The sequence below is a fragment of the Schistocerca serialis genome, chromosome 6 (assembly GCF_023864345.2).
Source record: "Schistocerca serialis cubense isolate TAMUIC-IGC-003099 chromosome 6, iqSchSeri2.2, whole genome shotgun sequence".
NCBI classification, from domain to species: Eukaryota; Metazoa; Arthropoda; class Insecta; order Orthoptera; family Acrididae; genus Schistocerca; species Schistocerca serialis.
Genome location: NC_064643.1, coordinates 650239305 through 650264699, shown reverse-complemented (window position 1 = coordinate 650264699; position 25395 = coordinate 650239305). Strand labels below are relative to the sequence as shown.

At 39.5% G+C, this 25395-nt stretch overlaps 1 protein-coding gene across 1 annotated transcript in view; it reads right to left on the bottom strand.

Moving 5' to 3' along the window:
- LOC126483914 (exocyst complex component 2) overlaps positions 1–25395 on the bottom strand; it is a 125714-nt gene that overhangs the window by 46301 nt on the left and 54018 nt on the right. The window contains 3 exon segments of the mRNA XM_050107187.1: positions 685–804; positions 2518–2673; positions 17870–17984. Coding sequence (XP_049963144.1) covers positions 685–804; positions 2518–2673; positions 17870–17984 — 391 coding nt within the window.

Genomic DNA, 25395 nt, shown 5'->3' with positions numbered 1-25395 from the left:
ATATGGGGTTGTAATACATTCCAAGATTCACCATTTAAAGCCGTTCTTGAAATTTTGTAAGTTAGCTTTTTCAGCATAGTTTACATACATCTTCAAGTGACTGCCAATTCAATTTCTTCAGCATTTCCACGACACTCTCCCACAGGTCAAACATACCTGTGACCATTCATGCTTTCCCTGTATACGTTCAACATGGCCCGTTAGTCCTATCTGGTATGGCTCTCACACATTTAAGCAATGTTCTATGATTGGTTGCGCATGTATACTAACTGCATTTCACTAGTATTCTATAATGAACCAAAGTCTACCACCAACTTTCCAAGCAACTGAGATCATGTGATTGTTCCATTTCGTATTCCTACAAGGAGTTACACCCAGGCATTTGTATGATTGACCAACTCAAACTGTAACCCACTGTACTGTAGTCATATGATACCATTGTTTTCTTTTTTCCCCAACTGTGGCCCATTATACTGTAGTCATATGACACTTTTCTTTTTTTCTTCAAGTGCACCATTTTGCATTTCTAAACATTTAAAACAAGTTGCCAATAACATAGCCCTTTATTGCAGACTTCAAGTTTCCTTTTGTGTTATGGTTTCACTTTCAACTTTATCATATTATGTCTTAATGTAATAAAATCAATGAAGCATTATGAATGAACAAAAAGAAGATATTACATACTGGAATGCTGCCTTCCTTTTCATTTCCTCTATACACCGCTGGAGATCCAATTAACTGTGAAACAGCTGGTGGATGTAAGTCTTGCATAGCATCATTGCTAAATGCTAGTGTTTCTAGAGTCTAAAACAAAACCACAGAATATTATAAACAAACAATGCTGAAAACACACAACATTTAAATTATTAAAATTTTATTTTGTAATCCTTTCCTTTGAAAGGATAATTAAATATTTCTGACAAATAATTAAACAGCTTCCTGTCTCACACAAAAACATAAGCATCAAACTATCAATTCATTAAAGTCTGTTACCTAGAGAATGAAGAGGAAATAAAGAGATACTAAGGTTTACCATTTCACTTATTTGATAACCAATACTATAAGTGTCCTGGCTGGGGTGACGACCTAGCTGAATGCAGACACATAACGTCAGAAAATGAAAAACAGGTACGTGACTAACTGAAGACCCTACTGCATGAAGAAGTCTTGAGGCTGTCATTCAGCAGTGAGGATCAAATGGCTGTTGTTACTGATAATGATTATACATATTTTTGATGTAATAAGCTTTTATTAGTTTTGTCTGAATCAATAACTGGAATACTACACATTACAACATTCTTCGCTTTGAACAATTTACCAGCAATGGGCATTTATCCAAATTCAGAAGGTTTGTAAGTAGTGCGCTTTTCCATTTTCCAAGTTATGTATAGGCACTTAAAATCAGCATAGCTGTACATGTTTTGAAGAGTAAACAAATGAAAACAAAAACTTCTGTGCACTAATTTGTTACTGTACATGAGATGCGAGTTCGTCGGAATCATTAGTTCTCCCCACAAATGGAATGATAAAGTTGGGACCCTGCACAATGAAAAGAGACAAAGGGAGCATTATGTCCAGGACATTCTGAAATGCAAAGGTCTGACAAATACTACTCAAGTACTCTGCACCAACTGGATGAAAAAATGAAATATATGAATTATAAAGAAAAAAAAAACAAGCAGAGCACATGCCCTTATTAGAATAATTGCTAATTTATGTAAATGTTAATCCTATAGGGACTATTTCACTAAGAATAATTTATTAACTATGCACTCTGTGTAGGTTTTTAAGACGATTACATTTGTAAAGGAGAATGCAGAATATAGCATAATTAATAGACACATTCATCATTACATCATCATATGCTACTGAGTAATAGACCTGGAATATAAGTGCCTTACCCCTCCTTTCCTTCTCATCCCTGAGGTGTGTAGGTAATAAAGTGATACAAAAGTTGCAAAGTGAATTTTCTGCTTTTCAATGTTTCTATTGGTAACACCTGCTGAAGCTAACTACCAGCTAGCCATACAGTCATCTTTGAATAATAATTTTCTTAACTGACTTTTTCTTTACATATAATTCAATGTCAGGTTGGAAAGTTTAAAAAAAGTGCAATAGTAACGTTTTTAAAAAAGATGTGAAGTTCACACAGCCTTATACCAGTGCAAAGAAATACTTTCTCTCATCTAAGATGGTTCAAATGGCCCTGAGCACTATGCTTAAACCTAACTAACCTAAGGACATCACACAACTCCCAGTCATCACGAGGCAGAGAAAATCTCTGACCCCGCCGGGAATCGAACCCGGGAACCCGGGCGTGGGAAGCGTCTCATCTAAGAGAACAGATCTTTATACATGCTTCATCTATTTACCTGTAATTGTCAAAAACATCTAACAGTATCACAGGAAATAGCATTTAAGTGCAGTAGGTTACATGGCCTCTTTCACTTTAAGACTAATGTATTATAATTACTTAAGACAGAATAAAGTAAACTGGATGATGCAATGTGTGTATACCTTACTGAAGCTAAGCAGCATTGCCTGTATCAGAGCATTGAGTTCCCTCTGAGCAGTGGTATTCTCCAGAAGCGGTGTCTCGCGCTGCTCACTTGCAAGAACAGATTCTTTTACTAGCTGTACAACTTCTTGCACTTTTGTTTCAAACTGCATTGGCTGCAAAACAAAATATAGGAGCAAATTAATAATAATGAAATATTACTGCAAAGCCACCAAATTAATAAAAATGTACTGCTGTGTATCAGAATTAATAAAGCATATTCTGTTACTGTCTACGACAAGGTACTGTGTGTGTGTGTGTGTGTGTGTGTGTGTGTGTGTGTGTGTGTGTGTGTGTGGACAGGCGGGTACGCATGCGTTTCCTTCCCTACACCATTCTCTTCATCTCAGGGCTCAGTGTAGAGCTTATAAACTATATCCTCATTTATTCGTGGTATATATTCCAATCACAGCCTTCTAAGACTGCATCAACTAGTATCATACAACCCTCTCCCTCCTCCTACCTAGTGGTATCCACGTATTGGTTTGCTCACTGATTCTCCAGAGAACCATCTCATTTATTACATAAATCCCCCTAATTTTCAGAACCCTGTAATGCCACATCTAAATTGCTTTGGTTCTTCTTCCCAATCCCTCCATCCTGATGCATAAATATGTCTGCTTGTGTCTGTATGTGTGGATGGATATGTGCGTGTGTGCGAGTGTATACCTGTCCTTTTTTCCCCCTAAGGTAAGTCTTTCCGCTCCCGGGATTGGAATGACTCCTTACCCTCTCCCTTAAAACCCACTTCCTTTCGTCTTCCCCTCTCCTTCCCTCTTTCCTGATGAGGCAACAGTTTGTTGCGAAAGCTTGAATTTTGTGTGTGTGTTTGTGTTTGTTTGTGTGTCTATCGACCTGCCAGCGCTTTTGTTCGGTAAGTCACCTCATCTTTGTTTTTATATATATTTTTTCCCACGTGGAATGTTTCCTTCCATTATATTGATATCATTAATTAACATATATAGTTACGCAAAGAATACTTTTGACAAAACTGTTAATTACTTTGGAATTAATTAAGGGCTGGCTTTGCTAACATGTTTTCAAATAGAGCCAAATAGATCCTTTAAGAATACTATTAGTTGTTCCTCCAAATGTTTGTAATTACTACAGAATTTATACCAGGTATGAAATGAGCATTAAGATACAAATGTGTCGATAGGGAACATTTGTTGTGAATGAGCCTTAATTTTGTTTGTTTGGTTGGTTGGTATGACAGCTGTCAAAATATTTAGTATACATCAAATCATAGAACAAACAACATCATATGTTTTCATCGTGTTAACAATGTCGAATTTTGTACCAGAAAGTGATGATTTGCGGAAAGCATTAATTTTTTTGTTTTCATTTGAAAAAAAGTGCTGCAGAGTCGCATTGAATGCTTGTCGAGGCATATGGTGATCATGCTCTATCAGAAGTAACATGCAAAAGATGGTTTCAATGGTCCAGAACTAATGATTTTGATGTAAGAAATGAAGAAGGTGGAAGACCACCAAAAAAGTTTGAAGACGCTGAATTCCAAGCAATATTGGATGAAGATGATACTTTCGAGTCAGAAGCAAATGGCAGCAATGCTAGATGTTGCGCAACAAACAATTTCTGACCATTTGAAAGCTATGGGAAAGATCCAAAAGTCTGGAAAATGGGTGCCAGATGAATTGAATTTTGCTTCAAAGACATGAAAGAAAATCAATTTTGCATCAAATTGTTACTGGCAATGAAAATGGATTTATTTTAAGAATCCTAAATGGGAAAAATCGTGGGTTAATCCGGGACAACCATCAACATCGACTGCAAAACCAGATCGATTCGGCAAGAAGACAATGCTCTGTGTTTGGTGGGATCAGAAAGGTGTGGTGTATCATGAGCTTCCAAAACCCGGTAAAGCTGTGAATACTAATCGCTACAGACAACAAATGATCAATTTGAACTATGCATTGATCGAAAAAAGACCAGAATGGGCCAGAAGACATGGCAAAGTAACTTTTTTACACGACAATGCACCTGCACACAAAGCAAAACTGGTTCAGAATACAATCAAAACACTTGGCTGGGAGCTGCTACCCCACCCGCCGTATTCACCAGACTTGGCCCCCTTCCGACTACCATTTGTTTTCATCAATGGGACATGCATTGGCTGAGGAACACTTCGATTCCTACGAAGAAGTCGAAAATTGGGTGTCTGATTGGTTTGCTTCAAAAGATGAACATTTCTATTGGCGTGGTGTCCACAAATTACCAGAAAGGTGGTCAAAATGTATAGAAAGCAATGGTCAGTACTTTGAATAAATTGTTTTTACTTTTCAATTCAAAATTAGTGTTTCATTTTCAGAAAAAAACGCTCATATCATTCCGGTACACCTGGTATTTGTTTATATTTCAACAACAGAATTTAAGTTACGAAACAATTACTGATTTCGCCCTGTAATGAAAGATACAAACTAGGAATAGTCAAAATAAATTATAAAATCAATTATATACATAAAACTAGGCACAAAATTAGATCTGCTGTTATTTACTTTAAAACTGAGAGCCAACCTATCTCTTTTATAGAACTGCAGATTATACTCATGTATGTTAACAGAAATTAGTCAAAAATGAGAAAATTGATTTTAAGGAGGCAGATGGGAAAACAAGAGGGGAAGTAAAAACATCCCAGCTTGCTTTGTCACAAACTATTAAGGATGACAAAAGTATGTGCTTCAGCATATTCTTAAATGCAATGCGGTATTCAGTTGTACACAGTGTGAAGGGTATCTTGTTCCAGAGGCGGACACCAGCAACAGAGAACAGGTTTGCAAATGTTTATGTTTTATGAAAGGGCACAGCTATGATACTAACAGGTGAGATCTTGTGACTGATGACAGGTACTTGATGTTTGAATCGATGTACTGGGGTACATGCACGCTGCAGAGCCTACGAAGTAGACTTCTCTGGCCGCAATAGATAAAATCATAAATATTCTTACTGGCCATGACAATTTTCAGCATTATTGATACAGAACAGGAATACTTCAGTTTACAAATGAATCGAAAGTCAGTGGAGCAGCCTGGATGACAGACTACAAACAGAAAAAACAAAAAAGGTATCTGAAAGGTTTCGCTTAAGACCATAATTAGAATCTTAACTTAGTCCACAGCACACAAATAAAAAGCTTGATCCAGAGTCCAACACTCATATGACATCACAATCCTCCATCCTCCTAGTAGAAATCTAGTCAAAGTTTTAGAAAATTTTGCTACAGTCCCTAACTATCAGTTCCACTCAGTAGTTCACTTTGGACACTTCACTGGTTGGTGGGGCAAAGGGCTGACAGTTGTGGAGGAAGATCTGTTTCACCTCAGATGTTTATGACTGCACATCCATGTCCCCAGTTGCTGCCGGAAGACTAACTGAAGCCGTGGTTTCCTTGTGTTGTTATCTAAGATGCCAGAAGTGGTGAGATGCCAGCAATGGTGGCAATACTCAATGGAGCTCAGGCAGCATTTTTGGAGTTGGTTGGTGTGATGCATGAAGCATGTTCCATTGCTGGCCATCTCACAGTCATGCAGCCACGTACTGCCATGATGATGCCAGGAAACCATTTCTTGGGCACTCCACAGCGGGGGCATCAAAGAGGCATGTGGTGTTCTGGTGCTAGGAGGACCAAATTTAATAACCTGTTATGGAAGTAGCCATGGAGAAGCTCTGCTGAAACTTTCCCTTACCTGACATTGTCCTGTATTATACGCCAGGATAAAGGTAAGGGTACCACTTTTTTCATCTGCATTTTCAAGGGTTCACATAAACAGTTCAGTCATACTGTTCTAGGTCAGATGATACGTGCTGTGGTGAGGTGTAAGATGCTATTTCTTTTACAAAAGTCCTTAAACTGACCAAATGACAATTGAGCACCATTAACTGGTACGGCGATGCTGGAAACCCTCAATGGCAGAAATCTCTTTAATGTTTTGATGGTGGCTGGTGATGCTGTACAGTTTGTGTTGATCACATATGCAAACTGTTAACATGCATCCACAACCACAAGTCACATGATGACCATAAATGGTGTGGCATAATTGATGTTATTGTGCTTTCGCAGGGGTTGCATAAGTGGCTAAGATGAGAACTTTGGAAATGGTGCCACTAGCATCACGGCAAATGCCATGCAGGTGTGTGCTATTTACTTAATCTCTGTTGAGACACCCAGCAAGTAGCATGGTACTGCGTGCATACCTTTAATCTTGTGATGTCCCAATGGTTGCCAAAGAGCAGGCATAGGATGATGGAGTCTCACCATTGCTTGAGCCACTTTCTGGCATTCATCGTTGTCAGTCATGAGAAGTATGACATAAAACAAGACATGCATTTGCTGTTTGTTTGAAGCTTATGTTAGGAGGTCTGACCAAGGGAAGATGCTGGGGTCATCTGTGTAGCATAAAATGCAAGACTTGGTTGAGGACTTGATACTCTTGTGCAGCTGTCACCAATTATGTGGCTGGTACTGGAAATGTCATGTTGAAGTTATGCATATATGGCAAAACACACTGATTCTTTGCAGTCAGAGTTTGTTCCAGGCCCATGGGTAACCTCAACACCTACAAGGGGCCGCAATTTGGGAAACAAAATTATGAGTTTTGGGTTAGAAAATAGAAGATATGCACATGCTGATACATCAGTAATCTTATATGCTTGGGTATGCAGCTGCTGTTGACAAAGGAAACTGTCCCAATCTTCATCATCCAACTGGAACATCAGAAAACGCAGCAACTGATGCAACAGTTCATCCTTCTACAGGAACTGTTGTTGCTGTCCTCAGTGGTATCTGGTTTGAGTCCTATGTTAGCATCTGTGGTTTTGTTTCCCTGCCACCAATGACAAATTTGTAGGTTTTCTTGCAGGTCATGGCACAGACTAACACAAAACTTGGTCTGAAAGGTATCCACTCAAGTCCATAATCACAAACCAAATTCATCTACAGCTCACAAGTAAACAGCCCAATCCAAAGTCCAACATTCCTATGCCACCACAACACTCTAGGGCCCCAGTAATTCTCTAGCAGAAGTTATGGAAGCTTCTGATCCAGTCATGAACTGTCCGTTCCAACTGGTAGTTCCATTTGCTCTTGATAGTAGTCCCTCCCATACCACGAGATTAGCTGGCACAATACATGGGGTGCACCACCTCGTGGAGACAACACAGGACAATTTCTCCACAGCAGTGATAAGTGATCTGCTGGTGCATGTTTTCTGCCACAAATTCTTTTAATTTATGTCAATTTGCAGTCAGTGTCTGAACTGCTGCTAACTTCACAGGATACAAGGGTAACTATGCTAACTGGGCATATGAAGCACTGACACAGTGAAACGGACAGATGATGCTTATATAAGGGACACAAGCATATACGTTTAGTTCTGATCAACTGGAGTTGATGCAGCGTTGGATTATATCATGATATGGAGATTTGACAGAACAAGTCAATGTTCAAGTTCACATTTCACATACAGTGTAAATACGTTTCAAAACTTCTTGAGGTCCCGGAGGCAAGGGAAAGTCTTCCACCGTGTGGCAACAGTATTTTTTGCTTAGTAGAGGTTCTCATCAAAGTTACACCCACTTTTTACACCCACTTTATTCACCACTATGGTATTGGGATACCACTGAGAAAAATATTAGGCAACTGTTTGTGGAATGTAGAGGTAATTACTTTTTGATGCGAAACTACAATTATTTGGACTTCTTTGCATCTAGTTTATGGTCTGAGTTGAATGTCCATCTGAACAATGAGGACAGATCGTCATTATCGGGATGATTACAGTATCAATTTCTTCAAACCTGGTACGTAAGATAACACTTAAGGTCACTGGCATAGAAACGATGTTTACAGGAGGATAAAACTGACAACATGTTTCTGACATACAAGGAGAACAGTAGTGGATACAGGACTGACCCATGGAACTACTGAGAGAACATGCTTTCAGGTGCCTTTTATTCCAGTACACAACACCATGCTGTCTGTTTCTCAAGCAACATTCAAAACAGCTTCAGCCTATTATTTGCAAATTTTAGTAGTCACATTTTTATGAGCCATATGTCAAAGTTAATGGCATCAGATCTTTGTTGAAGTCATGACTGTCTATGACATTTTCATGTCATCAGTTACCTAATTAGTGCAGTGTTTGTGCTTGCAAAAAACCAGATTGATATTTGCCACACAAGCTGAATTTTCATAAGCATTCACTCATTTGTCCATGGCTTTTGATACAGTGAATACGATTCTTATGTGCTAGAAATCACAAGGTTGTGACACAACATGTCATATTCAAATAATGGTGATCAATTTTGGTCAGATGCTATATCTGGATTGCACGCTCTGCATAGCAAGAGCCAGGTAAGCACACCTCTGACAGATGTCTGGTGGGCATGGCATGATATAAAGGCAGCGTGGCTGAGCAGTGCGATGAGTTAAGGGGCCTACATGTGTTCCTGCCAGATCTGACTGCTCCGGATATGCCATCAGTTCCAGTCAGAGACACACACAAAGGGTCGATTTATAGTGTTCACATTTACACACATGCAGTGTAAACTATTATAGACACAGAGAAGCACAATACGTCAGTTAAAGAGCAAGTAAAGATGACTCTGTTGCAATGCAGACACGCTCTGTGGAAAGATAGAGTGCCAAACAGATTTGTTTAAACTTACATGCCTGCAGGAGTATTGTTTGGGTGTCTGTGTGGTTGAGTGTGTAAATCTGTCTATTTTTAAAAGAAAAAGAGGAAGAGCTCATAGGTCATGTGAATGCTATTTTCTGTTACATGTTCCTATGCTGCACACACCAGTCTGCTATAGGTGAATAGCTGCCTTTCCCTTATTTTATGCGTTGTCCAATTCGCGACTTTCCACTGTTGTTACATTGCCAATTTAAATCACAGTTGCAGTTGGCCATCCACACTGAATATAGCAAATATTAATGACAGCACAGTAAGTAATCCATATGCCTCAAAAACAGCAAAACTTCTCCGTTGGGATTCATATACAATTACAGTTAAAAGTGAACTATTTTTCAGTTTTAATTGGTATGTACATACTTCTATGCACTGATCTCTACTAGTTGCAATGTTTTTGAACATATATTCTGCCTTAATATATGTAACAACTTCTCCTTTTACCATGTTAGTTCTACATGAGTATGATGCTAAAGTACTGTCTTTCATATTTAGCTTCTCTAATCCTGCTGTAATGTGCTGTTCAGATACACACAGAGCTCTGTATATTTTCTAAATAGGCAAGAAGATCTTGCACCACATTACTCAGTCCTCTAACAATGTGTATATGTGGACAAGAAAAAAAAAGTCCCGGATTTTTCCTGGATTTCCTAGTTAAAAACACTTTTTCCCATGTGAAAATACACTTCTTCTAGGTGAAAATACACTTTCTTCATGATAAGCGACAGCGTACTTTCCTTTGGAGCTGTAAAAATATCAATCTTTTGAATGGTAAAAGTTTTATATACCAGTGTAGAACTTACCGACACTTTACAAAATGAAACTCAGCAAAGGCTGGAAAAAAACACGTTTTGGAAACATCTTTGATATACAGCAACATATACGTTGCATATTTTCATATTACAATACACTGAAATTTTCGTATTACGAAAGTATACATTCGAATTCCACCAAACACAGCATGTTCATTTCCAAAGCACTGAAATACAGATTGCAATGTGCTTTTGCAAGCCAATCTTAGCACACTGCACCTAATCTCGCCAGCCAATAACAGCAGATATTCAGAGCATACGACATAAGATGTAGTCAGTCAACAGCAACATCACTTTTAAGTAGTGTGAACACACAAACAGGAGGAGTTAATGGTTTAAATTAATGTACATAGCGCAGCTAAAAGAAAAGCTAAGCTTTCACATATAATATTGGCCTGTTTAACGTGTATTACACTTTAAAATACATCACACAAATGTGCGAATAAAATTTTAAACAATGAAATTGATGAAACTTCCTGGCAGATTAAAGCTGTGTGCCGGACCGAGACTCGAACTCGGCACCTTTGCCTTTTGCGGGCAAGTGCTCTACCATCTGAGTTACCCAAGCACGACTCACGCCCCGTCCTCACAGCTTTTACTTCTGCCAGTATCTCGTCTCCCACCTTCCAAACTTCTAAGGTCCCGATTTCGAGTCTCGGTCCAGCACACAGCTTTAATCTGCCAGGAAGTTTCATATCAGCGCACACTCCACTGCAGAGTGAAAATCTCATTCTGGAATGAAATTAATTTCTGGTCTTCTGGGCCCAAAATTATTCTAAGTGTCTGGTACTCAAAATGTTACGTTTTACATGAGAGTCTGTGATTTAAGAAAATCATTGCATGTTCTAACACTAACATAATTCATCTTGCATAGAAGGAAATTTCCTTTGAAAATATCACTTTTCAAAGTACCATTTACAATATTTTCCTGCAACCTCTTAGACATGGGTTCATTTTAGCAGGCGACTGAAGATGCCTTGCAAAGAATAAAGGCAAAGCGTGTACTGCATGAAAATTGTGTTTCAATCTGTTGTAGTCTGACGGTCCAAAAAGTAAAAATTATCAAAATATTGTTTCAGCTGGTGCCAGAGAGCACCAGAAAACCGGCGTTACTGTGTGTGGGCAGCTACAATGTCCTAAGAATCCTGTATGTTCATACATAGATATCTTTCTACATTAAGAGACATCATAAAAGAAATAGGCCATCAGAGGATACTCCAAGAGCATAGGAATTTTGTAAACCATACTAAAATGCATAATTTGGCACACACTTTCATATGTCCAGATTCACAATGAAGTAGGTTCCTACCTGATATAAAGCTCTTCAGTGTGCTTTTTCAGGATGCAAATTTTTCTGGAGTACCAGTACTGTATTTTCTCATGTTTGGTTTATTATTATGTGATAATGCCTTAAGTGCCAGAAGGTGAAAATGTGCACTTGAAATTCAGTGAACAGTTGAAACTAGCCAATAGTGTGGAAAGAAACACTTTGTTTCTTATAAACTGATTGCATGTGTGGAAAAGATTAATAAAAGCCACATTTATTTAGCAAACTGACAAAAATTACTTCACTGTTGCGCATGGCGATTAACGCTTGACTGCCAAAAACGTGGAAAGAAAATAAAATCAAAAAATCAGACAACTGAAACTAATAACATATTTTAAACTTCCATAATTATGCGAACATATTTTAATTCACTTGACAGATCCCGGCCAAAGAAATCAGTTTTGTTTTTATTTGATGTTTGAACTGTAAACAAAAAGGAAACAGCAACATCACTAAACATTAACATGGGTCACTATCCCCCTTCCCACTACAACGCAGACTGCTCTGCACATGTGCCAATCCGGCAGCTTGGGCAAGCCAAAAAAAATTTTCTGGGTGGCGTGACTGCTCCTTGCTACTGCTGCAGCCCCACTCCAAGTAGCCACAAGTGGGAGAGAGTACTGCATGTACACAACTCAACTGTGCGTGCACATGAGCCCGCTGGCAACTGCTCAAAATGAACTTAACATAAACAGCTGTGACGTCAAGCTCATCAGAAGCAGTTTGCTGTTATGAAGTATTCCATAATCTTTGCACTAAAGCCTTTGACAAATTTTGCTTTTAGCAAGTGCTTGTGTGTACACTGTGTTATGTTGTTGTAAATGGCCCATTTCCTTTGCAACTGAAGTTTTATTTTGGTTTTATTTTCTTGTTTTGCGTTTTATTGCTCCTGCAGCATGTTACAGTAAAATCCTTTGTTAGACTATCAGTTCTTAACACTCAAAATTACAGAAATTTAACTGAAGACTAAAACAATGAAAAATTCTTGGAATTCCTAAAAATTCCCAGGTTTTTTTTCCAGATTTCCCAGTTGTCCTGGATCGTATACACCCTGTCTAATATTCTGCTGAAATAAGCTAACTTCACTTTTCTGTGCATTCTTATGATTTTGAGAGGCTCATATGTTAATTTAATTTAATTTCTTTCATAACAAGATGCCTAAATCCTGACAGCAATAACCACAAGGACCAGGCTTTGTGTGATTGTGCCGCCCCTCCCCCAACATTTTCTGCAAGGAGCTCAGTCAACCTAACTTTCCCCCTCTACTTTAGTTGTAGGCCATGTCTAGTATATCCCCATCTCCCAATTGTAACAACAGATTCAACACTTGTATGAGATCTCATATCAGTTAGCAGCAAGCATCATCTTGCTACTTGAAGTTCACACAGCTCACAGCAATGTTAACTCAAGGCTGGTCATGGTGCTGCAGGACCTTCATAAAACTCTCACTTCTTTGTGCCTGTGTGTGAAGTTGCAACTCTCATTCCTTCTAGGACATCGCTAAAGCTGTAATTTTTCTCAGAGAGAGAAAGAGAGAGAGAGAGAGAATTTGTAGTTATATTGAATGAAGACCTGGGACTTGAAACCTAGCACAATTTTCTGATATTTTTAGTGTTTCTATGTGCCATCCACCATTCAACTACAGGTAAATAATTACTCTCTTGTACTATAAATATGTGTAGTTGCCTCCAGCACTTTGGGTATCGGAGCACGCTTTCCATCCAATGGAAATTCTCAATTTGTCACTTTCCTTCAATGCCCTACTGCAGCTGACGTCAGCACCTCCCCTCAGAAATACTGATATTTAGGATCCTGTATCAAAAAACACTGGTGCCTGTTCTGTCAGACATGCCAGATACAACAGACACCAGACATAAACATAGTATATCTGTAAGCTCAACTGCTATGATATCTTCAGTGTGGATGCACGATAGATCCGAACTCTTTCAGGAGTACAGAAAAAGCCGTGTGTGATAAGTTGAGAATTTGGGTTGGATGGAAAGCAAACTTGGATAGCCGAAGTGGTAAAGCCGACCACTCACATAATGGAAGAAATCCAGGTTCAACTCCTGGTCCGGCACAAATTTTCAACTTCTGCCACTGAAATTATTTCAATGCCCAATTGTGGCTGACATCAGTACCTCCCTTGAAATACCTTTCTTATGTTTCGAATTACAGTAGCATGGTATAAGAAAGCTGTTTTTACCACAAAATTATGTCATGTTGCTTTTCAACCAATGACATTCCAGCACTATCGACTTGAGAGATAAGACTAACAATCATTACTGAATGACTTCTCTGCCATTATTCAAGATGGTCAAATACATTCCTGTAAATATTCTAGTATGTGTAGGGAATCTGATCTAACAAGGGAATTACTCCAGCTTGAATGGGTAAAAATGACTAAAAATTATTTTAAAATGTGTGTGTTCACCTTCACTATTTATCCATAAACAAATAAATTCTTGTTTGAAGGCTAAATAGTCTAAAAGCTTTAGGGGCATAAGTTTCTAAAGAAACAATACTGCATAACACTATTAAGAGTAGTATGTTCACAAGAGTCATTCACAAGGAATGTTTCAGCAAACAGACGAAAATTTGCTTGAAACAATATTTTATAGAGTCATAAGCATACCAGACAAAAAATTAGTCAACCCAGGAGACATCACGCTATTATTGTGTAACATCACTTCCAGCCTTGATAATGGCTTCAATTGGGTGAAGAAAGATTCCACAAGTTTCTTTGTGTGTTCCACTGAACCCACTCATTGATAATTAGATCCTGTAGAAGTACCAAACTGCTTTGTTACTGATTTCCACATTTCACCCACTGTTCCAAAGAGTTCCAGACATTTTCTACGGAATTAAGTTTGGGTGATTTAGTGGGCCAGTAGAGATACAACTGGGTGGCCGAATGTTCACCAAGAAAGGAACGCATGCATGCAGCACTGTGAACACAGCTGTTGCCATATTGGAAGACAAGTGTGTCACAGCATACTCATCATTATGTTGCAGAAGAAAGGGCAACTCTGGGTCACTGAGAATGTTTATATCAAACATCCTGGCTCACGTTCACAATAACCAGAATGAGTGCACCAAGTCATGGTACAAGAAAGAGCCCCACAACATCATAGAACCACATCCAGTGTTAACTACACCCTCCACACACTGTGGATGAAATGTCTCATAAGACCATCGCTGCACTCGACATCTTGCATCATTTGGAGAGAGGCAAAATCGTGACTCATCAGACAATATGCAGCTTCAGGTTAATTACTGTCCTGCTTCTGTGTTGTTTGACCCATTGAAACATGACACTACTTGTGTGCTATGAGCAATGGACTTCCGTGAGTCACCCAACCCCAAATGTTCACAGGAAGCAGTTCCCTTCACAACACTTGCACAGTTACTGGTTGAGATGGTTCTGCATTGCTATCACTAGCAATTCCTGTTGGCAATGAAACTGAATGTAACTGACAAGACATGAAACTTAGAACCAGTCCCTGTCAGTTAGGGTCATTTTACAACCACTGTTCTCAAGCTATGTTACAAGTCTGTGATTGACACACCAATCCTTGAAGACACATCTGACTGTCTGCGTTTACACAGCAACAAATCTAGCAATTTCATATACAGTTGGTCATAGGCATGTCTAAACACAATACAGCTCCTTTCAGTTTTTCTGTCAAATCTTACTGTGTTGATACTACACAACCAACTCACACACACACACACACACACACACTACTTCACTTCCATGTCTTACCCCAGTGATGGAGGGTCACACGACTGCCTGGTACCAGTTCTACTACATCTGCTGTGTTCCAAAGCGGTCAGAATAGTTTTTTAGGGTTGGCGACTAATATTATGTCCACTGAAGTTATTTCCCAAAATAGAAGATGCTGTATTGTCATACATTCTTACCTGATTCACCATAAAAGTGCAAATGTGAAGTTTCAATGAATTGATTGAAATGTAGCAGAATCAAACAATTTGCTCACTTCACAAGGACAACATATGAACACGTTACATAATTTTCAGTGTATCCACACTGCAGTAGTTTAATATTGAAGACCACAGTGACCACATTGTGTAGATCTTTGCCACACGCTGTTCAATTCTGCTGTGTTTTAATCACTTCACTGAAACCCTGCATTTGCACTTCAATGACAAATATGGGAAGAACAGATGACCACATAGCAAATTCTACTGAAGGGAATATGAATCTGTAAGTAATGCAAGTGTAAACATATACCATTTCAAGTAAATGTTTACCTTTTTGCCAAATAATACATTTATTTCTCTTGTCAATCTGCTGATCACAACTGCTTGTGTCACAATACTGTTTCTTCAGCATTTTGTGGTTCTGTAGTCTTTACATTTGTTAACCTTCAAGTACGGATAGCACACTAATGCAGAGTCTTACTGATAAATAACAATGGATAACGGAACAGACACCTTTCCCTATTTTAAAAATACGAAGCTCTGCTGAAAAGTAATGCCTCCAATTTTTTTTTTTTTTTTAACAAGTGTTACTGACCTTCTACATCTGTATTTTTCATGTCACCCTCTCTGCCACCATAACAATGCCAGACCACACATGAGCACTGCGACAGCTGCAACAACCTGACATCTTGGATTCACTGTCACTGATCATCCTCCATACAGGTCCCATCCAACTTTCATCTGTTTCCAAAACTTAAAGAACACTTTCAAGGACCTCATTTTTATAGTGATGAAGTGGTGCACATAGAGGCGAGATTGTGGCTCCATTGACAAAGTCGAATATTCTACAGTGACAGTATCAACAAACTGGTCTCTCGTTGGGAGAAATGTGTTCATGCAGTTATCATGGTGACTGCATTGAGAAATAAATATGCAGACATGAAGAATAAGGATCTACAATGTTCATAAGATTCACTTATTTAAAAAGCTTTATTAATTTTCACATAGAAAATTTGGAAGCATCCATTTTCAGCATGCCCTTGTAATTGTTATTTGATTTCAGTTACTTCCCTTGTAACACAAAATTGTTAGGTGCCAATTCGATTTGAATGTTGGCTGATATGACACAATTCAAACAATTTCTTCAAGTGGTTAAGTAATGCAAGAATTTACAGTCTAGAGCAGGGGTGGGCAGGAATCCTGCATGTGTGCGGTGCACTTGCACGTGTGCAGTAAACAGGTGTTCTGCGTGCACATAGGGGCAAGCTGGCCACCCGCTTCTCTCCCCTCCCCACCATACCGTCTCTCTGCTTCTTCCTCTGTAATGCGTTTTGTTTCCTGGCCTGCTTTATTGAGTGAAGGAATAAGGTTAGTACGAGTGCTTGAAAGAAATCACGGTTTGAAAGAGTACCTATTACCTACGATACGTTGTATTTAATTATCACAAGTGGAGTTCACGATAGGTTTAATGTCTGGAACAAAATTTCTACATACAGACAAACGCAAACAGTTACGTAAATTTTCATTACTGATGTTTGCTCTTAACCGAGAGTTATTAATTTTCATAACAGAAAAAAATCGCTCGCAAACGTATGTCGAGCCAAACACATTATCTTCGTGGCTTCACGATGGAGACAAGGAAACTCTTGCTGTGGAAAGTTGTGATAAAAATCTATTACACATCTTGCCAAAAGGAACTTTTGTCTCATACGAGAATTACGCTGTAGAATCTACAGTGTAGATCTATTAATTCCATTTGCAAACTAGGATGAATATCATCTACAGAAACAGCAAATTGTCTCGAGAACTATTCAAAACCTTGGGATAAGTATGATATATCCCCAAATCGCTTGAGAATTTCCTCTTCTATTACACTAAGTACGGGAACATATTAAAATTTATTATAATGGCATTCAATATTAAACTTCTGCTGACCAGCGAGAATACTGTCACATATTATACATTTTGAATTTTCACGTTTTTGCACAAAGAAAAAATGATTCTCCCATTCCTTTTTAAAAGATAGCAAATCTCCACTTCTCCGTTTCCATGATTCATTCCGCATTTTCCAGTTCTTGAAATACAATGTTCACTACATAGTGGTCGCTTCGCTTCAACGTCCACAGCTTAGCCTGGTACAACACTGCCGCAACCTGCCAGCTGTCACCACTGTCCCATTCGACAATTGCACGCGAGCAGCACACGTGCAGCGCTGTGTGCTCATGAGTCGCGTGCAACGTTTGCCCGTCCCTGGTCTAGAGGCTGTCACATTTGCTGCTGTAAAAGGTCAACATAGTATAATGAAGTAAACACACATTTTGTTAGATTCCTGACCAGGGTTTATAAATTTGTTTTTGTTGAATTAGTAGAAACTGTGCCAGTGTCTTTTGAATAAAACTGCTATTACTCTTTTACAATGAAATGTCTGTCTTAACTGTTCAGTTATGGTCTCAGAAAACAACATTACTCAGATACTTCACTTAGTCACTTATGAATCACACTTCAGAAATATGTGAATACTTACAAGATCTGTTATGCCGCCATATTTAGTATCAAATTCAACTTTCCATGTTTCTTTCTTATGAAGTGATTTGATATGTTCAGACGCCTGCTGGAAAAGTGTGCTCATGCAATGAAACCTAAAAAAGGAAATTAATTACCTCTTACATTAAAAATAATTATGAAAATACAGAATATTTAGTAGCAGATAATTTTTAAAACTGCCATTTATATTCATAGTTACATAATCTAAAATAAAGAAATTGTTCTTTCAATAAAATAAAGAAGAAATATACTGAAGGCCCCTAAAATTAACGTTTTCTTTGGCTTACTTTACCATAAAAATTTACGTTTTGTAATGGAGGGGAATGTCAACATTTTTCCAACTGTTTTTATTATAGCACACCAGATTACTACTTCTCAGTATTATAACACGTGACTCTCAGTAGCTTTTCTCTTGCTCTTTCTGCCACAAACTTAGTATTCAAGAACCAAGATCATACATTACAAGCAATTGGCAGTTCACAAAGAAAATCTCAGCAGAAAAACTTACATGAATCTTGATTTCATCCCCCCCCCTCCCTCCCCCTCCCCAATCTGTCTGTCTGTCTCTCTGTCTCTCTCTCTCTCTCTCTCTCTCACACACACTCACACACACACACACACACACACACACAAACACACACACACACACACACACACACACACACAAAGATCATTACTCACAGCAAGACTGAATACTGCCTAGAGGCATTATGAGCACATTATACAGTAAGCAAATTACTCTGCCCTGCAAAACTTAGAGATGAGACAGATAAGATATCAAAATGTCAACTGCTCGGTGGAAATGAAATAGTGCAGGAGCATGTTGCCAAAGGTCTCCCAATTGTGCACAGGACACTGTGGTTATGGTGCTCATTACAACATGGCCCAGAGATAACATCTGGATGACACTACACGGATAAGAATCACTGGCAAAGTAGAAGAAGGACGAAGTGTGACAGGTATAGCCCAGGAGTTCGGTATTACTCACAAAACCTGTTTCACATGTGTGTGTGTGGGGGGGGGGGGGGGGGGGCATCCCAAAGCACAGCACTGTTGCCTGAAGAAAAGGAAATGGTTGACCACAGTCAAGTACAGCAGTAGATGACCGCTACATTGTACAACGGGTGAGACCAACATCAAACAGCGTGTGCGACAGCAACCAGATTTAACAAGACTGCGAGTCATGCAGTCTCATGCTCCACGGTGGCATGGCGACTTTATGGCAGCCGTCTATTTGCCCAACGACCAGTACATTGTATTCTGTGAAATCAGCATATTGGCAACACTATTTCCAAAGGTGCCAAGAGCATAGGGACTGGACCAATGAGGAGTGAGGTAGCGTGCTCTTCTCAGATGACAGCAGATTCAATTTGTGTAGCGATTCTGCACATGCTGCCACCTGGACAACATTATTGTGACACTGTACTGTACTCCTTCCCCATGTGTCTCTTCAGGGGTACATATAGACCCCACTTCATTTTCATGGATGACAATACATGACCTCATCCAACAGCTAAGGTGGAGCAGCCCTTTTAACAAGAAGACATTTGATGAATGGGCAGTCCTGCCCTTCCCCACACTCAAATCCCATCAAGCAAGTGTGAGGTGCATTACAGCACATCCACATGCACTAACCACCATCCAGCAGTTGTTAACCGTGCTGATGGACTAATGGAAAGCACTACCGCAAGAACCCCAACCAACATTGCACTGAAGCACAATGCACAGCATTCGTTGCCATCCATGGTCATCATATACCCTTTTACCAACCATGCCCCATATTTTGTAATGTTCAGAAAACCTTCACAAATCGTGGTAACTAGAGTGTAATTATTTCATTTCATGTAACTTACAATTCCCCCCCATGAACCATGGACCTTGCCGTTGGTGGGGAGGCTTGTGTGCCTCAATGATACAGATAGCCGTACCGTAGGTGTAATCACAACGGAGGGGTATCTGTTGAGAGGCCAGACAAATGTGTGGTTCCTGAAGAGGGGCAGCAACCTTTTCAGTAGTTTCAGGGGCAACAGTCTGGATGATTGACTGATCTGGCCTTGTAACACTAACCAAAATGGCTTTGCTGTTCTGGTATGCGAACGGCTGAAAGCAAGGGGAAACTACAGCCGTAATTTTTCCCAAGGTCATGCAGCTTCACTGTATGATTAAATGATGATGACGTCCTCTTGGGTAAAATATTCCGGAGGTAAAATAGTCCCCCTTTCGGATCGCCGGGCGGGGACTACTCAAGAGGACGTTGTTATCAGGAGGAAGAAAACTGGCGTTCTACAGATCGGGGCGTGGAATGTCAGATCCCTTAATCGGGCAGGTAGGTTAGAAAATTTAAAAAGGGAAATGGATAGGTTAAAGTTAGATATAGTGGGAATTAGTGAAGTTCGGTGGCAGGAGGAACAAGACTTTTGGTCAGGTGAATACAGGGTTATAAATACAAAATCAAATAGGTGAAATGCAGGAGTAGGTTTAATAATGAATAACAAAATAGGAGTGCGGGTAAGCTACTACAAACAGCATAGTGAACGCATTATTGTGGCCAAGATAGACACGAAGCTCACGCCTACTATAGTAGTACAAGTTTATATGCCAACTAGCTCTGCAGATGATGAAGAAATTGATGAAACGTATGGTGAGATAAAAGAAATTATTCAGGTAGTGAAGGGAGACGAAAATTTAATAGTCATGGGTGACTGGAATTCGAGAGTAGGGAAAGTGAGAGAAGGAAACATAGTAGGTCAATATGGATTGGGGCTAAGAAATGAAAGACGAAGCCGCCGGGTAGAATTTTGCGCAGAGCATAACTTAATCATAGCTAACACTTGGTTTAAGAATCATGAAAGAAGGTTGTAGACATGGTAGAAGCCTGGAGATACTAAAAGGTATCAGATAGATTATATAATGGTAAGACAGAGATTTAGGAACCAGGTTTTAAATTGTAAGACATTTCCAGGGGCAGATGTGGACTCTGACCACAATCTATTGGTTATGAACTGTAGATTAAAACTGAAGAAACTGCAAAAAGGTGGCAATTTAAGGAGATGGGACCTGGATAAACTGAAAGAACCACAGGTTGTACAGAGTTTCAGGGAGAGCATAAGGGAATAATTGACAGGAATGGGGGAAAGAATTACAGTAGAAGAAGAATGGGTTGCTTTGAGGGATGAAATAGTGAAGGCACCAGAGAATCAAATAGGTAAAAAGACGATGGCTAGTAGAAACCTTTGGAACAGAAGAAATATTGAATTTAATTGATGAAAGGAGAAAATATAAAAATACAGTAAATGAAGCAGGCAAAAAGGAATACAAACGTCTCAAAAATGATATTGACAGGAAGTGCAAAATGGCTAAGCAGGGATGGCTAGAGGGCAAATGTAACGATGTAGAGGCTTATCCCACTAGGGATAAGATAGATACTGCCTACAGGAAAATTAAAGAGGCCTTTGGAGAAAGGAGAGCCACTTGCATGTATATCAAGAGCTTTGATGGAAACTCAGTTCTAAGCAAAGAAGGGAAAGCAGAAAGGTGGAAGGAGTATACAGAGGGTCTATACAAGGGCGATGTACTTGAGGACAATACTATGGAAATGGAAGAGGATGCAGATGAAGATGAAATGGGAGATACAATACCGCGTGAAGAGTTTGACAGAGCACTGAAAGACCTGAGTCAAAACAAGGCCTCGGGAGTAGACAACGTTCCATTAGAACTACTGACAGCCTTGGGAGAGCCAGTCATGATAAAACTCTACCATCTGGTGAGCAAGATGTATGAGACAGGCGAAATACCCTCAGACTTCAAGAAGAATATCATAATTCCGATCCCAAAGAAAGCAGATGTGTTGACAGATGTGAAAATTACCGAACTATCAGTTTAATAAGTCACAGCTGGAAATACTAACACGAATTCTTTACAGACGAATGGAAAAACTGGTGGAAGCAGACCTCTGGGAAGATCAGTTTGGATTCCGTAGAAATGATGGAACACGTGAGGCAATACTGACCCTACAACTTATCTTAGAAGAAAGATTAAGGAAAGGCAAACCTACGTTTCTAGCATTTGTAGACTTAGAGAAAGCTTTTGACAAAGTTGACTGGAATACTCTCTTTCAAATTCTGAAGGTGGCAGGGGTAAAATACAGGGAGTGAAAGGCTATTTACAATTTGTACAGAAAGCAGATGGCAGTTATGAGTCCAGGGACATGAAAGGGAAGCAGTGGTTGGGAAGGGAGTGAGACAGGGTTGTAGCCTCTCCCCGATGCTATTCAATCTGTATATTTAGCAAGCAGTAAAGGAAACAAAAGAAAAATTCGGAGTAGGTATTAAAATCCATGGAGAAGAAATAAAAACTTTGAGGTTCGCCGATGACATTGTAATTCTATCAGAGACAGCAAAGGACTTGGAAGAGCAGTTGAACCGAATGGACAGTGTCTTGAAAGGAGGGTATAAGATGACCATCAACAAAAGCAAAACGAGGATAATGAAATGTAGTCGAATTAAGTCAGGTGATGCTGAGGGAATTAGATTAGGAAATAAGACACTTAAAGTAGTAAAGGAGTTTTGCTATTTGGGGAGCAAAATAACTGATGATGGTCGAAGTAGAGAGGATATAAAATGTAGACTGGCAATGGCAAGGAAAGCGTTTCTGAAGAAGAAAAATTTGTTAACATCGAGTGCAGATTTAAATGTCAGGAAGTCGTTTCTGAAAGTATTTGTATGGAGTGTAGCGAAGTATGGAAGTGAAACGTGGACAATAAATAGTTTAGACAAGAAGAGAATAGAAGCTTTCAAAATGTGATGCTACAGAAGAATGCTGAAGATTAGATGGGTAAATTACATAACTAATGAGGAGGTATTGAAAAGAATTGGGCAGAAGAGGAGCTTGTGGCACAACTTGACTAGAAGAAGGGATCAGTTGGTAGGACATGTTCTGAGACATCGAGAGATCACCAATTTAGTATTGGAGGGCAGCGTGGAGGGTAAAAATCGTATAGGGAGACCAAGAGATGAATACACTAAGCAGATTCAGAAGGATATAGGATGCAGTAGGTACTGGGAGATGAAGAAGCTGGCACAGGATAGAGTAGCATGGAGAGCTACATCAAACCAGTCTCAGGACTGAAGACCACAACAACAACACCTTACAATTGCCTTCTGTATTCTACTGTAGCAGTCCTTTTTATTTATGGTCCAAGTGTCATCAAACTATGTTACTTCGCAGTGACACATCACCCTAAAATTACTTTCGCTCAAATTTTGCACACATGTGTATATAAGAGACAAATGGGGAATCATTCTATTGACAGTACAGGCCAGATGAGAAAATCTCCTGACATAAGCAGTTCTGACAAACATCAGAATGTTAAGCATTAGCATCTCAGAACCAGCCAAGTTGGTCGGCTGTTCATGTGCTAATGTTGTGAGCATCTATGGAGAGTTGTTGAAACATTGAAACCTGGAGCAGACAACAAGGTGTTCGACTTTTACACTTTGTCACATAACAAGAAAGTCAGAAGGGTGATCTGACAACAGAGTACAATGCTTGTGCAGGCACGAGTGTTCTGAAGCACACAAAATTGAATGTTGGGTTCCTCAAAAGATAACATGAACATTTTCTAATGCTGTCACATCATCAACTAAACAGCAACAGATACGAGGTCATCAAGGTTGGACAGTGAACCAATGGGAACATGTCATCCGGTCAGATGAATCACTTTTCTTGTTACACTAGGTCGATGGTTACGTTTTAATATAGTGTCATCCAGGCAAAAGGCTGCTCAAAACATTCACTGGCTCACGGATGCTGGTCAGTGGGGGCAATTTTATACCATAGCTGACATTGACCCAGGTTTCCATGGGATCTGTGGTGGCACCCGGACAGCTGTCAACAACGTGATCATCATTGTGGACCACCTGTTTCCCTTCAGGCTTCATGTCTACACTGACAACAATGGTGTCTTCCAGCAAGATAACTGTCGGCACAAAAAGGCCAGAATCTGCAACAGTGGTTTGAGGAGCATGATACTGAACTCACATTGATGCATTAGCCACCAAATTCCCCTTATCTGATCACAATGGAACACATCTGTGATGGTATCTGATGCAAGCTCCACATCCACAAACCACCAGCCCATAATTTACAGGAATTGCACAACCTGTGGATAGACATCTAGTGGCACATGCCTCCAGAAATCTACCAAGGAATTGTAAAATCTGTGCAACAAAGTATCACTGCTGTATTGTATTCTCAAGGTGGACCAACCCTCTATTTAGCGTGTGATCATAATACTTTGACCCATCAGTGTGTGTCTCAGTGAAGTTGTAATTGACAGATAATGGAATACAACACAAATTGTGAAACTGCTAGGGTCAACATTAGTACAAATAAAGTTTTCCTGAATTGTTATAATCTGAGAATATACTGTTGTAAGAGAAGATGCATTGTTTTGCCTGTGCAAAGAATTGTCACACATCAAGAGAGAGGAGGAACTCTTTTCATTTTCTAAACAGAATATTACAGAAGCAGAAATAAATGGCACCTTTAACCAGATCTGCTTAATCATTCATTATCATCATCTGACAGACAAATATGGTATTTCACCTCTCTCAAATGTGGAACTATACTGTCCTGAGCAATTACTACAAGAAGCACTAATTTGGGGGGGGGGGGGAGGGAAGGAGGAGGGAGAGATGATGAAGACAAATGGGGTGAGGGGAGGGGGAGGGGAGGGAGGAGGGGGCGGGGGGAGGGGGAGGGGGAGGGGAGGGAGATGGGGGGGGAGAGGGGAGGGGGAGAGAGAGGGAGGGAGGGAGAGAGGGAGAGGGAGAGGGAGAGGAGAGAGAGAGAGAGAGAGAGAGAGAGAGAGACCAACCTTGTGGTAATTTTGGTACTTTCCATATTTTCATGTGAATCAATCACACAAGATATGCAAATGCAACTAGATATTACGTTTGTGCAAGATATAGCACATTTCTTGATTTGCTAAAGAATGAATATATTGATCTGGCACAAATTAATAATTCATGAATGGATACCATCAATTTTTCAATGGTGGACTTACCTTTCTTCTGGTCAAAAAGAGGCCCAGCACAGACACTGTCACAGTAACAAGTAGGACTGTTGATATCTGATATACTGACATTTAAATAAATATTGTTACTGGCCCTCGATATATTAAAAAAGAATTATTGATAAATTGATGAAAAAAAAATCAATGTACCAGCCTATAAAAGTATCAGCTGCACATTATAAATATAATGCCAGTTCTAGAACTATATATTTAAGTATTTATTTATTATTAGTTATTCTGTAAATCAACAAGCTAGCTGCCTGCTGAACCCCTTTAGCAACGATTACATCAGCATGTCTCCTCCCATGTCTCTTCCCACAGCAAAAACCATTCTTGTCATTTAGATTACGGTTATCTTTTCAGGAACTGCCGATGTGAAGAAATAGCACAGAAATTACGTCAAAAATTGTTTTTCAATGCAACTGGTGTGC